At 39.5% G+C, this 15,129-nt stretch overlaps 1 protein-coding gene across 1 annotated transcript; it reads right to left on the bottom strand.

Annotated features, from left to right (window-relative positions):
• Positions 1-642: 642 nt before the first annotated feature.
• Positions 643-6,618, bottom strand: LOC148849268 (endoplasmin homolog). The gene is made up of 15 exons (XM_088952563.1): positions 6,488-6,618; positions 5,900-6,017; positions 5,635-5,788; positions 5,466-5,546; positions 5,219-5,330; positions 4,986-5,112; positions 4,768-4,906; positions 3,668-3,785; positions 3,297-3,484; positions 2,941-3,156; positions 2,650-2,815; positions 2,319-2,460; positions 2,044-2,194; positions 1,482-1,886; positions 643-1,247 (listed from the first exon to the last, which is right to left on the bottom strand). Exons 1-15 carry the CDS (start codon positions 6,552-6,554, stop codon positions 963-965), a joined length of 2,469 nt encoding a protein of 822 aa, XP_088808689.1. The 5' UTR covers positions 6,555-6,618; the 3' UTR covers positions 643-962.
• Between the last annotated feature and the right edge of the window lie 8,511 nt (positions 6,619-15,129).

Genomic DNA, 15,129 nt, shown 5'->3' on the forward strand with positions numbered 1-15,129 from the left:
AAATCTTACTCGGCTTTCAAAATTTGTTAAAAACCCAAAAGCTACAGCCAAAAAGCCCTTCCAAGCAAAGACGGTTGTTTGTGCTATGGTTTTTGAACCATTGTTGATCTAGATGTTCGGACCATTCAACCCAAAAACCATCCAGACAAATGGTTCTATTTCACCCCTAACGCTAAGTTGTACACTAACGTATGAGAATTCCAAATTCATGAAATGGTTCTCGAAAAATATGAGAATGGTGATTATGATAATAAAAGATCTCATTTTTTTAACGTGATCGATCATAACCACCCTGAATTGGGATTTGCTCCTCACAGAATGCATTTTATAGCCACATCCCACCCTTTGTATTGGAACATCTCCCATTAATAATAAATCATATAAGTATGGAGATATTCCCAAGGTAAGGCTGTTGGAACGGGCTTTGCCCTGATCGAAGCCGGACTCGGAAATCCGGACTCAACCAACCCTGCGAATTTTGGTAAATTATCATTAGCGTACAAGTTAGCACAAAGCTGCTTACCAAAAAAAGAAAAAACTTAGCTCAAAGCTTTAATTAGGAAAATCTGGGGTTATGTTTTTGCTTTAAAAGATAAAACCATACAAAATGGAGAACACACCGTGAAGCGACAAACTGCTAGGTTGCAGGAAGAATCAATCAATTACTTTCTAACAAAAAATGGCGTGTAGACAAGTTCATTACATGCAGCGGAACAGAAGATTCGAGATGAGAAAAACTCAAACTCTGCCCTACGTGGATTAGTCACGCTAATTATCCTGTAAATTCTAGTTAATTAGATGCAAGAGGAAGAGAAAGAAAGACTGACTGCGATGCTTACATTAGTTTTAAGTCCATCCCCACCGTTTCCTTTCACCATTCTGTTGTGAGCAGAAGTGTAGGATGGGCTAGAAATCCCATAAAATATCAAGGAGAAAGGCCACCATCCTTGAGATGATCGATCTTATAACTCATCCTTGACAGCAGAAGGTTCTTCGTCCGCGTCATCGTTAGAGGTTCCCTCTGCATTGCTTTTTGTAGTAGCTGCAGCTTCCTTGGTGTCAGACTCAGCTTCCGCCTCTTCTGCATAATCTTCCTCTTCCACAGAAGCATCCGGACTGATGTTCAAGCTTGTCTTAACTGAGTCATAGATACGGGAGGCAAAATCCTTGGGGTCATCAAGCATGAAACCGCTCTCCATAAGTGAAGTTTGGTAGATAAGGCGTGCCGTCTTCTTTACACTGTTATCCTGTAAAGAAAAACATGCCATATGACATGTTAGAGCACAGGGAGAGTTGCATAATTCATAGACCTCTTAAATACAAATACAGAGAACAGGAAGAAGCTGTCAATTACATAGTCTAATTAGGTTTATATTAGATCCAAGACTCCTAGGTGAAACCACTATGTTGGCCCATGAGGGAAACATGGATTTTTTTTTTTTTTTTTTAATTTTGTCATAGTAAGAGGTTTAAAGGATTACCTCTGGATCCTTCACAACTCTTTCCCGAAGCTCCTTGATGATCGGGTGCCTTGGGTTGATCTCAAGAACCCTCTTGCCACGCATGTATGCCTGCTTTCTGTGATCTGACAGACTCTGTGACTGCATGATCCTTTCCATGTTTGCACTCCAACCATACTTAGATGTGACCACCACACAAGGGGAGTTATCTAAACGGTTGCTTATCTTCACATCATCCACATTTTCACTGGTGAGAGCACCCTTCCACCACTTAGTCAGCTCCTTGAATGACTCCTTGAGTTCCTTGTCCTTGGACTCCTTACCAAGTTTCAGCCCCTCCTTTGAGACATTCTGGAATTTCTTGTCTTCATAGTCCATCAAGTATTGCATGAGGTACTCATCCACGGGATCTGTGAACAAAATAACCTGCAAAAGTATATTCCACAAATAAAAGGAAAGATTTAGATAATATAAAGAAAGAAACAACTAAACTTGAGATACCAAGAAAGGGAAAAAATCCACTAGTTACTAAAATTTCCAAAAAAAATAGACAGATGAAATAAGAGTATGCTTCAACTAATACCTCGTAGTTTTTCTTTGTGAGCCTTTCAAGGAATGGTGATTTTTCCAATTGTTCCTTACTGGTCCCTGTTATGTAAAGGATGTCCTTCTGTCCCGGTTTCATTCTTGAGATGTACTGATCAAGTGAGGTTAACTTGCCACCTGACTTGGTACTGTGAAAAGGACATAGACAGCAAATAAGGTACGCTCAATAAAAAAGTATGTAATTCAAGACAGTAAAAAAAGAGGAATCATACACACCACCAAATATGAATTCTATATGAAACAAGGTTATACCTTTCAAATCTGAGAAGCTTAGCCAGGCGGTTTCGGTTAGATGCATCCTCAACAATACCAAGTTTTATGGACTTGCCAAACTCATTCCAGAATTTGACATATTGACCCTTCTTTTCATTGTCATCACTGGCCTTCTCAGCATCTACTTTCACATTTACAATATCAACAAAGGGGGGAGGGGGATTTGCTATACAATAACATAGAGACCAAAGGATAGAACTAAACTGAAAAAGAATTATAAGAAAACTAGTGGTTGAAGATGTTTCACAGATGGGGTCATTGGACAACAAAGATGAAATAGAACTACATGGAAGTACAACCAAACCCATACCTTTATCTTCTTTATTGTTAGACTCATCAGGATCCTCATCAGCGATCTTTCGGATCATATCAAGGGCCTTGCGAATGAGTTTCTTTTTTATTGTCTTTAGGCTGCTGTGCTGCTGAAGCATTTCTCGTGATACATTCAGTGGTAAGGTGTCAGAATCAACAAGACCCTGTCAAGGATAAAAAGAAAAATGACAAGTTGAGATCTCAGATTAACAGGCAAGAAATAACCCAATTCAGATATTCATCTTGTCCTACAGAACTCAATGTTAGGAATCAAGAAAAGCTTGATTACCCTTAGGAAGTTTAGATACTTGGGTAGAAATTCATCAAACTCATCCGAAATGAAGACACGCCTGACATATAATTTCACATATGTTTTGCGGGCATTATAGTAACTCTCATATAGATCATGAGGAGCCTTGGGAGGGACAAATAAAACAGCTTTGAACTCTACATCACCTTCTGCAGTAAAGTGACTCCAAGCTAAGGGCTTTTCATCACTGAAATCCTGCTCAATAAGAAAAAATGAAAGTGTGATGAATCCTGCTCAATAAGAGAAAATGAAAATGTGATGAATAAATATTTATTATGAAGCAGAAAAGATTTTTGTGGTACTCCATTAATGTTCTACAATCCTGAAAAATTTACCTTAGCAAGGGAGTGATAGAATTTGTTGTATTCATCATCAGTCACTTCCTTTGGACTTCGTAGCCATATGGCCTTCACGTCATTCAAAATCTCCCATTCATAAGTTGTATCCTTCACCTTCTTTGTCTTTGGCTTAGTTTCAGCATCTTCTTCATCCACTTGTTCCTCCTCCTCCGAGCTGCTTTCAGCTGGTTGTGACAATGAGAATGAGTACATCTCAGTAGACTATAAAGCCATTGAGTAACAACACCAATAAAAGGTTAAATAGAAATTCTAGTTGTGATCTCCAAAGGTTCACAGGATTACAACTTTGGTGTTGATTGTTGAAGTGTCCTAAAAGAAAGTTAATTGGTTTGACATGCAAGTATTACATGTTTCCTCTTCTTCGCTAGATTCATCTTCGTCTACAGGAGTTTCCACCTCCACCTCTTTGCTTGCCCAAATATATATGGGGAAGTTGATGAATTCAGAATATTTCTTCACCAACTCCTGAAACCAGAAGGATAAGCCAAAAGTTGTAAATTCTAAAATAACAATAACAAAGCAAAACCTCAAGGTGCCAACAGAAGAAATAAATAAGAAGACAAGGTGGTTTCCATTCTTTTCTGAAACAGAAGGTTTCAAATAATAAACAATTGGCCCAATACATGATCAGAATTCAGAACCATATATTTATTTCCTAGTGTTTACAGTATGAAATAAAATAATTAGATTTTGAGCAGACAAGTAAGGATTTCTTATGATATGTAATTTTTCTTATTATTGTTTATTTCCCTTTTCAAGTAGAACTTTTACAAAGCCAACATGAAAAATCTAAACCCACTATTCAGTTTATGGAGAAAATATGTATGCTTCCATGAAACCAATATCTGTGCAGCCTAAGGAATTCAAGATAGTAAGCCTAAACAAGGAAATCAGAAGACAAAATCATGTTTTAGACCCTCCCCCCCCAATGATTGAACAACGATTGACATGCAACACATTACTCATTGGTCCAAGAAGCTGGAGATGCATTATGAAGTAGGTGTGCCCAAAAAGACAAGATCCTGCTTAAACTTCTCAGTGGGAATGTCCTAGAAAATTGCAAAATGCAGAAAATGGAAAACCAACCCAGAATGACCCAAAGCACCATTACACTATGAACTAACAAAACAGTGTCTATTCGTAACAAAAACAAAGAAGAAAACAATTAACATGGATGATTATGACAATGATTAGGATAACAATGTGCAAGTAATGAACTATGCCAATGTCATGAGCAAGTTCATACCCATCTATAGCAACAATAGAAGGATGTGTTCTTACTTCTTATTGGATATAGTAGATAAAATATGGAAGAGAAAGACATGGTTTGCACAGGTGGTGAGTGTCTGTAAAACCAAATCTTACTTCTTCCACTCAGAAGATTGACTCCATGTTAGAGAACTTGAAAGACAAAGTTGTTGCTTCTTGCAACAATCAATATACCCACTTTTAATTTATATTCCTCCAAATATTCCCCAGCTTCCACTCTAAGATGCAATCTGATCTCAGTTCCACGTCCAAGTGGTTCATTCCATACATCTTCAGAAATTGCAAATGACCCGTCAGCCTTGGACTCCCATATATACCTGAAAACAGCAAAGAACACAGAGGATCCAAGTGAGAGATGAGAAAAAGACTTTCAAAATTAATTAGTCAAAATCTTACTGTTTATCATCATTATGTTTGCTGATGACTTCAACATAGTCAGCAACAAGATACACAGAGTAAAACCCAACTCCAAACTGCCCAATGAGGTTAAGGTCACCTCCACTGTGCATTTTCTCCACAAAAGCTGCATAAGAAAGAAAAATCCGACTTGGTTCAATCCAAAACTGAACAATAAACATCACCCACAATTGAGTGTTTTCTTGTCTAGATCAATTAAAAAAGAAAGTCACCTGAAGTCCCAGATTTTGCAATGGTTCCCAGGTTCTTGATCAAATCTTCCCTCGTCATTCCTATACCTCTGTCACGGATAGATAGCACTTTCTTTTCCTTGTCCAATTTAATCTGGATTATCAAATTTAAACATTTAATCAAGTCTCAACCGGCTTTCTTGAAGCGTCCAATTTAACAAGACCTGAGAAGGTTTTCATTGAATCCCAAATTTTACAATGTAATCACTGTACTAAAGCCACTGCTTACCTGGATTTCGAGCTTTGTATTATCACCTTCACCCAAAATCTCCTTATTGGTGAGAGAAAGGAATCTGATTTTATCCAATGCCTGAAAATGAACATGGCAATTCAGATAAAATCAATGCATCTAGGAAGGAAAAAAAACGAATAAATACTAATTTCTGAGATCCACTTACATCAGAAGCATTAGAGATTAGCTCCCTCAAGAAAATGTCTTTGTTGCTATAAAGAGAGTTGACAAGTATATCCATGAGCTGAGAAACCTCAGCCTGAAATTCAAACTTCTCCGCATTACTGCGGAGAGATCTTTTCGAGATTGATTCTGCTTCCCTGAACCAAATTGATTACTTTCAGAGGCATACGAGAAAGAAAACACCAAACATTATAAACGCGAAACTGGAATGCATCCAGTGTTGGGAAAGACATCTAAAAAACACAAACCTCCTGGCAACATCCGAATCAGTAGATAATCCCTTAGGAACGGCACCAATCTTTTCTTCTACCTTTGGAGGATCAACAAGATCTTCACTTTCCTCCGCGTTAGCATGTATCTTGTGTCCTAAAGAATCATAAATAACACAAAATCAACAAATGGTGCAAATATAAATCACTAGAACCTTTATATTTATTTTCAGATATAACAACATCCTTTAACTATAGCAACTCTTGATCGTCTCATGAACCGAACCTCAGTAAAACCTTTGAATAAACAGAATTATAAACTAGCGGGCTAAGCATATCCGCAGAACTCAAAAGATCCAACAAACTGAAACAATTCAGTTTAATCAATTCCATCACTAAATATATTAAAATGCAGGTAGTAGTCCTCAAAAACTGCAACAGAGGTCGTAGACCAAGACTCGGAAATGGCACTATGGACACCCATTCGTTCTTAATTTCGTTTTATTTCGGATCGCTGATTGAAATAGGACGTCATGAATGCTTTACGCCATTAAGGAATAAAAAATCTAAGCTTTTCGAAGAAATGAACATGCAGAAGAAGCTTCAGCACAAAAAAAAAATACTCACCTTGATCTGGTAGAAGAGAAAGGAGCAGTAAGAGAAGCAAGGCGGAAGGGATCATCCACTTCCTCATCGTTGATCGTTCTCGAGGTTTACAGCAGCAAAGCCACTCTGAATCAGTTATGGGTAGCTAGCATTTCTGTCTACTTCCGATGCCCGTCATTATATATCGGGTTTCTAAGTGGGCAAACGAGGAGGTCTCGTGAAAACCTTAACCACCTGCTAAACCGGCGGTTTTGCTTTCTCATGCCAGAGTGGAGGATCTAACTGTATATCGTATGACCAATATATACGTGGAGAGTAATTACTGGATTTTCATGTCACTGTGACGTGGAGAAACTAGTATTTTAATTTATCAAAAAAAAGCCATTTTTCTACGTTCGTGAGGTAATGAGGTTCACTGCGAGATCGGATCTGTTCAGTACAAAACGCTGACATATGTAAGATAAGTACAGCCGTACATTGGAAACATCTTCCCCTAACGTCTCACATCACATCTCCGCCGTGCATTGAAAATCATCAATGGTGGTTTACGGCTGCATGCCCAAATTTATTGGGTCCCACAGCCACGCGGTGCAATTACACTGGCTGATAGCCGGTATGTGACAAAGTATTTTAAGAGTCCGAATTAATAATTCAAAACCACCCCTGAATTTTCATGAATTCATTGGTTAGTGTACAATTTGGCACAAATTATTTTAAATTTAATTTTATATTATATAAAATGTGCAAGGATACCTATCTAAAGATATAGGTTGATTATTTTGGCTCTCTCAAAAAAAAAAAGATTTTTTTTTTACATTAATTAAGTTGACATTATATACTAGTATTATATATAGAATTTAATTTTTATGATAAGAACTAAAACCAAAAATATCGGCTTTATAATAATAAAGACATTATAAAAGGACTGGTATCTATATCACGGTCCATTCTCACACCACCCCCACACCAAATTCGAATTCTATTGAATGTGTTAAGCCTGACTTGGCCCATGATCACCTTTAGCCAATGTCGAGTTGAAGTAGTCTAATGAAAATGGATGGATCCAAGTTGTCTATTAAGCATGAATTTATGACATCCAAAGTAGACCAGCATTATCTATTCTCTTTAAGGACCACAAGGATTCAAGACATCAGGCCATGGACTATGTATTTGGGCTGGGCTAGGTAAACAACTTGGACCTCTTAAGAAGATCAAAATTCATTGCCATATGCCACCTTAGCTAGACACTACTTGATGAGGGATCAGTTGCCAAACTTTTCCTTGTTGGAAGACTGGTGAGGTTAGTGAACCGATCTGCAAGAGAAAAGAGATTAGAGTGAAACACAATAATAGTTTGAGGAGAGTAATTCACACAGAGTACCTAGGGGTTTGGACCCGTGATAGGCACTCCAATACTTAAGTTAGTCGAGCTATAGAGCTAGTTGTGCACTTAATTGTGTATACCTTGTGAAAGGCATGGAGGTGTCTTTTTATAGTCCTCGGGGTTTAAGAGTTGTGTTCGGATATCCAAGAGCGATAGGTATTATCAGCCTATTATCTTCAGGGCACGTTGTACCGACGTTGACAATGATCCTCATCTAGTCTCTCCAAAGCTTAAAGGGACTAGGGACATCCCTACAAAGTATATGTGCTAACCAAATAATGACAACTCGTCACATAGTCGGTACCCCGGAGGTTGGTTGGCTACTCAAGTTGTTGGTTTCCTAGGTTGGGGAGGTCAAAACAGCATCTGAAGTCATCAGCTTGTTCTCCCGAGGTGAGGTGCTCTGCTCTGCTCTAATGTAGAGCGACCCGCTAGTCTTCCACCGGTTGAGACGTAGGTCGGGCTGGTTGGCTTGAGCCGATTTGGCCGAATGAAACCTTCCTCTAGGTGGCACTGAGGTGTCATTAAATGATTCGGACTTGCCGCATGGCGCTATGTGATTGGTCAACCAGATCATGCCACATCACTACCCATATGCAACCATATTTATATTTTATTTGATACCCACATGGCAAGTCTTAAATGCTTTTGAGGTGGGTTTTTTTTTTAATTCACTTGGAAAACTGAAATAGGGTGTTGTTTGTTACCATTGTTGATTTCTACAAACCGCTCAGAAAACGATTATTAAAATCAGACAATCACCATTTTTTATGATTCCTCTTTTTAGGATGATTCTAATTATTTTGGATGATGTGTCATCTGATGCGGATAAGTGAGACAGTGCTCAGAAAATAAAAAGTCACTACTAATAATCATTACCGAACAAATTTATTGTCAATTTATGAATTTCTCAAAAATCGGCTAACATGGCATCAATGGTACCAAACAAACAATTTCTCTAATTTCTAAAATAACAATGATATCAGAAATCGATAATATATCAGAAATCTCATTGGAGGAAATTGATAGAGGTGTAAATTGGGTTGTGGCAGCTCAGCACGACCTGACCTATGCTTTTGAAGGGTCATGCTTCCCTCTTCCATGACCCACGACCTAGGCCCATGTGGGCTCATGTTGTGTCGTGCTATGCTACAAGCTGAGCTGGTCCATGGGCTGAGCCTTGCCAAGCCATGAGAGGTATATTTAAAAAATTAAAAACTCTTAAAATAATATATATATATATATATATATAATATTATATATATAATAATAATAATAGTAATAATTATAATTATAATTATACTATATATGGGTCGTGTTGGGTTGTGCTGACATGCGGGCGACCCATCCCATCGTGTCATGTCCGACACAACTAGCATATCGTCGTGTCGTGCTGTGCTAGGCCAACCCAATTTCATGTCGAGCCTTCTTGACAAGCCGCAAGACACATGACCCAATTATAGCTCTAAGAATTGGCAATGGTATCAAACATCACCTTAGTTTAGATGGTATTTGGCATTGATGGCATTTTTCGGGACAATGATGTAAGTTTAGCATCATGTAGGCATTTAACGGAAAAAACACCGAATTTATCGTTTGATTGAGCAAATTATCAAATAAACGTTTCTCTCAATTTATGTGAGAGCCATTTATCAGAAAAATGCCAAAATGACATATTTCATTTTGATGGGCATCTTTTTATTGTTCAGTGCATGCGAAACTTAATGGCATCTAATGGTGCTGAACTGCTGAATAACATTTAAGACAGATTATGTCTTGAAAATCGAGACAAAATCGTACAAAGTGTTTATCAAACAAATGCCATCGATACCAAACATTTCCTTAATCTTTGGAGTTTTTCATTTTTTTTTAGCTTATTTGACTTGGAGACTATGGTGCTTTTCTAACCATTCATTGAGTAATGATAAGTATGAAGAAACCTTTTGTTATTTTATTCAGGAAACATCACTTTTGTTGAGCTACAACAGACATGCTAACTCAATTTTATCAAGCTATTAGCTAGATACCTGCTCAATTTCTTCAGTATACCTAGTTGCATAATGTGGAGATTTCAATTCCAATTCTGATGTGATCATCCAAAGATGTATGCAAAATATTTGTACTACTGTAGACCATAGCTCCCATATTTTCTTCCTTAACCGGTAAAAGGACAAACTTATGATTGAATGCTAGAATTTCTAGTTCCATCTCCATTACAAAATATTTGTAAATTTATCCTTGTTTTTTACATATAGTTTGTATTCGCCTAACTCCTAAGAAGGTAAAAGGAATAAAAGCTAATATGAACTAAAATATATGGGGCTCATAGTACAAAGTTAAATGGTTGTGGGTCTCATGTGCTTTATTATTGGTGTGGACTTTTATCATTGGTTATATAACCATTGAATAGCTATTCCCTCCCTATCACAACTTCTCCTTGTAAAGCTTGTTGACTACATTCCCACTAAGGAGGTTATGAATATATATCACTATAACTTGTTTGGTCACAACCATTAGAAAATCCTTATCTCAGTAACTATTCAAGATAAATAGCCTATAAACAAAGGCACACCAACTCAGTGAAGAATGTTTAATTTATAATTACTTGAATTTTCTTATCAATGGTCTTGCTAACATCAAGGTATATTATTTGCCAAATGGGATTGGGGAAACTCCAATATGATCTGTTATAACACGCATGAGGGGCACATGTTAGAGAATAAAAACCGATTCAGAGACCTCACCTAACAATTTAAGCTTTTAGATTGAACAATTCATTTAGGGGGTATTATATAAAATGGATGAGAAATTAGTGGGTGTAAACTGATCCACACTGCACCACTGTGGCAAGGACCAATCCACAATACACCATAGTCAATTATTTTGAATTGTGGCATTTTGTAGGTTCCATACATCTCACATATAGTTTGTGAGATGATCTACAAAGTTGATCATAAATGAATAACTCTTACACTATATATCCAAAATAAATGTGAAAAAGCATTGATAGATTCATATTAACCAATAAAATTTTATTTTTAACAAAATTAATAATAAAAATAACATAAAATTATTTTTTATTGATACTTTTTACTTTTTTCAAAAACTATTGAATTATTTAAAACTAAAGAAAATAAAAATAATATTAAAAATGAAGCTAAAAACTAAAAAGGAATATTTATGAAAAAAACAAACAAACAAAATATTGGTTCACATAAACATAGTATGAAAATATTTGTCCCACTAGTCATACATACTAGTGTGTGGATAAAACCACAAAAAAAAAAAACTTATTATAGTAAGGAATTCCAAAATTGAAGAGAAAAAACCGCAAGAGGAAGAACTTGGGATCAATACACACATGTTTCAATAGAGAAACCTAGTGAGCAATGGGTAAGAGCTCATTAGTTAGCAACGAATGATGAGGAAAAAACACCCGTGTAACTTTCTTAAATGGTAAGAAAGGAGAAAATTTTGGGGCTTGTGATGCATAGTATTTTTTACCACTGGTGGATGGGGACCATCCTTGGCCACCAACATTCTTACCCCCATCAGGAACAAGTCAAAATCCTACCTTGAAGCAGCCAAGCTGGGACTTAACTTAGGGACAAGTCATAGGTTTTCCCACCATCAAGAACATCCACTAGCAATCTACCCAACCAACTATCTGGGCCTTGGAAGAAACCCGGTTCGTGGAGCAGTCGAAGAACCTTCCTTCACCAACAACAAGTTCAAGCCTCAAGCAGAAGCTAGTCTTCGAGGACGAAGACTGAATTGAGTGGGGGAGATTGTAACAAGTGTTATCTTCGCAGCGCCAACCACCGTGCCTACAGCCGCCACTCCAGCGTCCAAGCGATGCCAAGACATTGAACGGGGTACGTGCACCATCGAGACATGGGCTGATTTCAAGCGAGAACTAAAGCGGCAATTCTACCCAGAGAACGTGGAGTACCTGGCGTGGAAGAAGCTGAAATCACTCAAGCATGAGGACTCACTCCACGATTATGTTAAAGAGTTTTCATCCCTTACCTTGGAGATCACGGACATGTCCGACAAGGATCTACTGTTCAACTTCATGGACGGACTGAAGCCATGGGCCAAACTAGAACTCCAACACCGCAACGTACAGGACCTCACCACGGCAATGGCAGTGGCGGAGCAACTCAATGAGACTAGCTTGTCAGATGAAGAAGCCCCTAAGCCAGAAAGCCCGTGTTCCCCTAATTTGAGTGGGGGAGCAGGTCCCTCACGCCCTCCGTACGACAACTCCAGCTTCAACAAGCCAGCAAGACAAGACTATGGGAAGAAGCCACAAGGAGAGCAAGGCCCTCAGCACCGTTACAAGCCCAGAACCGCTGGGTCCCCAATTTCTTGCTTCCTTTGTGGGGGAAATCACTTGGTTCGCAATTGCCCAACCAAGAAGAAGATCAATGCCCTTGTCGCCAAGCTCAGTGATGACGAGCAAAGTGATGAGGAAAAGTCTGTGCAGGCGCCTAGAGTGGGCGCCCTTCAACTCTTCAACGCCATGGTGAAAAAAGAGGCCAATCATGGAAGGCCAAAGAAAGCCCAAAGGGGGCTGAAGTATGTAGACATCCTCCTCGGCGGGAAACCGACTCAAGCCCTTGTTGATACAGGGGCCTCCCACAACTTCATTTCAGTTGCCGAGGCCAAGCGACTCAATCTGAAAGCTGTGAAAGAGACAGGGTGGATCAAGACTGTGAACTCCGGGGCAAAGGCGATTGAAGGCATGGCTCATGGGGTTGACCTCCAAGTTGGGCTGTGGACAAGCAAGATTAATCTTTCAGTGGTACCCCTGGATGACTTCCGAGTTGTCTTGGGAATGGACTTCATGAGACAAGCAGAAGCAGCACTCCTGCCTCACATCAACTCTTTGTGCATCTTAGACGAGCGCTCCCCTTGCATGGTACCAGTTACGACTTCTACTAAGGTTCATGGGAAGTGAGTTTCTGCACTACAACATTTTCACAAAGAAGCCTTGTTCAACGCCAACAGGAAGGAAGCAGAGAAGTTCCCCACTCCACTGGGGGAAGAAGCCGCCCCTCAAGCCAACAACTACAACAGCAACAGGAAGCAGCAGGTCATCCAGCCGTCCACACCTCTCCAGCAACAGAGTTCGTGCATGTCGACAACCGTCAAGCAAAGCAGAAGACCCAAGGCCATGTCCAAGTTCGCCCCCACCTGCTACCACAACCACAGGGGAAAGCGAGTGTCACCCAAGCCGCCTAGGGACTACTTTTGGACCATCCCTCAGACTGAATCACGTAGTAGCCTTGTGAGTCACTCTTGGGGAAAAATCAATGGGAACCAACACCCTAACAATCCAAAATACAATTTTGACCCATCCTTGGCCACCAACATTCTTACCCCCATCAGGAACAAGTCAAAATCCTACCTTGAAGCAGCCAAGCTGGGACTTAACTTAGGGACAAGTCATAGGTTTTCCCACCATCAAGAACATCCACTAGCAATCTACCCAACCAACTATCTGGGCCTTGGAAGAAACCCGGTTCGTGGAGCAGTCGAAGAACCTTCCTTCACCAACAACATGTTCAAGCCTCAAGCAGAAGCTAGTCTTCGAGGACGAAGACTGAATTGAGTGGGGGAGACTGTAACAAGTGTTATCTTCGCAGCGCCAACCACCGTGCCTACAGCCGCCACTCCAGCGTCCAAGTGCGTGTCATGGGTGGGCTATGCTTGTACTTTTGTATGGGGGATTGCCAATGGCATTATTGTAATACTGTAGTATGCTTTTTCACCTTTTTCATGTTTCTTATTGTCACTCCCCCAAAAGCTTAACGTACTCTTTGAGGGGAGGTAGGTAGTCGAGTGAGCTCATAAGCGTGTAAAGGTTAAGCACGAGATCCCCTCGACACTGTACTGTGTGTTTGTGCTTACCACTGATTAATGCAATACAAGTAGCCTTTTGTTAACTCGTGTGCCTTCTTGTTGCCTTTGTGTGTGTGTTTGCTTTGTGTCGTAGGCTTACTTGCCCATTTCGAGTGCCGCACGGGGCCCCAACGATTACCCCCGTGACAGTGGATGGAAACCATCCACAAAATAAAGGTGTGGTTGATATTTTACCTTGGGATGGTCCTTGTCCATGAGATTTTGGGGATGAGTGTTAGACAGTTATGCCCTTTAGCTCCAATCAGATTGATGTACCTTTTGATATTTATTGTAAATGAATAAAGAACATAATTGATTCATGTCATTGTGGTGTGTTTCTGTGTAATACCCTTAAACTTGACACTTATGAGGCTCGTGTTAGTTTAGAATCTTCACAACCATTGGATAGATTTGGGGAGATTTATCCTGTCAAGGCTGACACTGATGTACCGCCAAGTTGGTTGGGGTGGATTTTCTTAACTACCAATGTGAGACCTGAGGTACATGCAGTGTGGGTTTTCTTGAAACCTTGAACCGGACCAAAATTCCAGTATTGTCCTAGACCTTGGAGATAGATGGCAAAACTGGAATGTTACACGTGACCCCTAGATTCGATTATGATATTGCACTAGATGTTGGATTGGGCTGTCTTTGAAATGTCAATCAGTGAGATCCTTAGAGAGGTCAAAACCTGGGTATGTTGTGATAGTCTGAGAATTCATTTTAAATGGGTGATCATAGTGACCGGATCAGCTCCTTTGTCGGACAAAGTGAATGATTGGGGATGCACCTTCTCTGATGGAATCCTAAACTGCCGGTAGTTGATTTCAACCATTGAAATTTGTTTTGCAAAATATATTTATATAAAGATATACATATATATTATGGTTTCAAAATGTTTGCAAAAGGTTTTAATTCCCGGAATCCATGTGAGTAGAGAGTGCATCACTGCACCTTGTAGCTGAGGGAGAGGTCATCTCTTGTCGGGTAGTGTTTGATCATTATGGGCTGAGAGGTTAAGTGTAAGACCATTGAGGGTAATACCTGATGGGCTAATCTTGCATCTGCCCGCAGTCCTTGGGTTTTCATAAGGTGGCTGGACCTAATGACCATTTAATGTAAATGTTGGGCCCATTAAGTACCCATGGTGATGGACTTAGGGGTTCAATATCTCCTACAGTGAATTCAGCTAGGCCTTGTAACAAAGGCTGGGCTGAACCCATGTGGCTGATGTGTAGATCAATGTTTGGGTTCCACGCCATACAAGGATAGCCAACTGGGCAGTAGATTAAGAGGTTAAGTGAGCATATAGACTTAATGGGCCTAAAACCCAATTCGAACTAGCTTAATAAGGTTAATTAAATAAGGGGCG

Source organism: Nelumbo lutea, chromosome 6, assembly GCF_056320005.1.
Source record: "Nelumbo lutea isolate HS-2025 chromosome 6, American lotus-T2T, whole genome shotgun sequence".
In the NCBI taxonomy this organism is placed as follows: Eukaryota; Viridiplantae; Streptophyta; class Magnoliopsida; order Proteales; family Nelumbonaceae; genus Nelumbo; species Nelumbo lutea.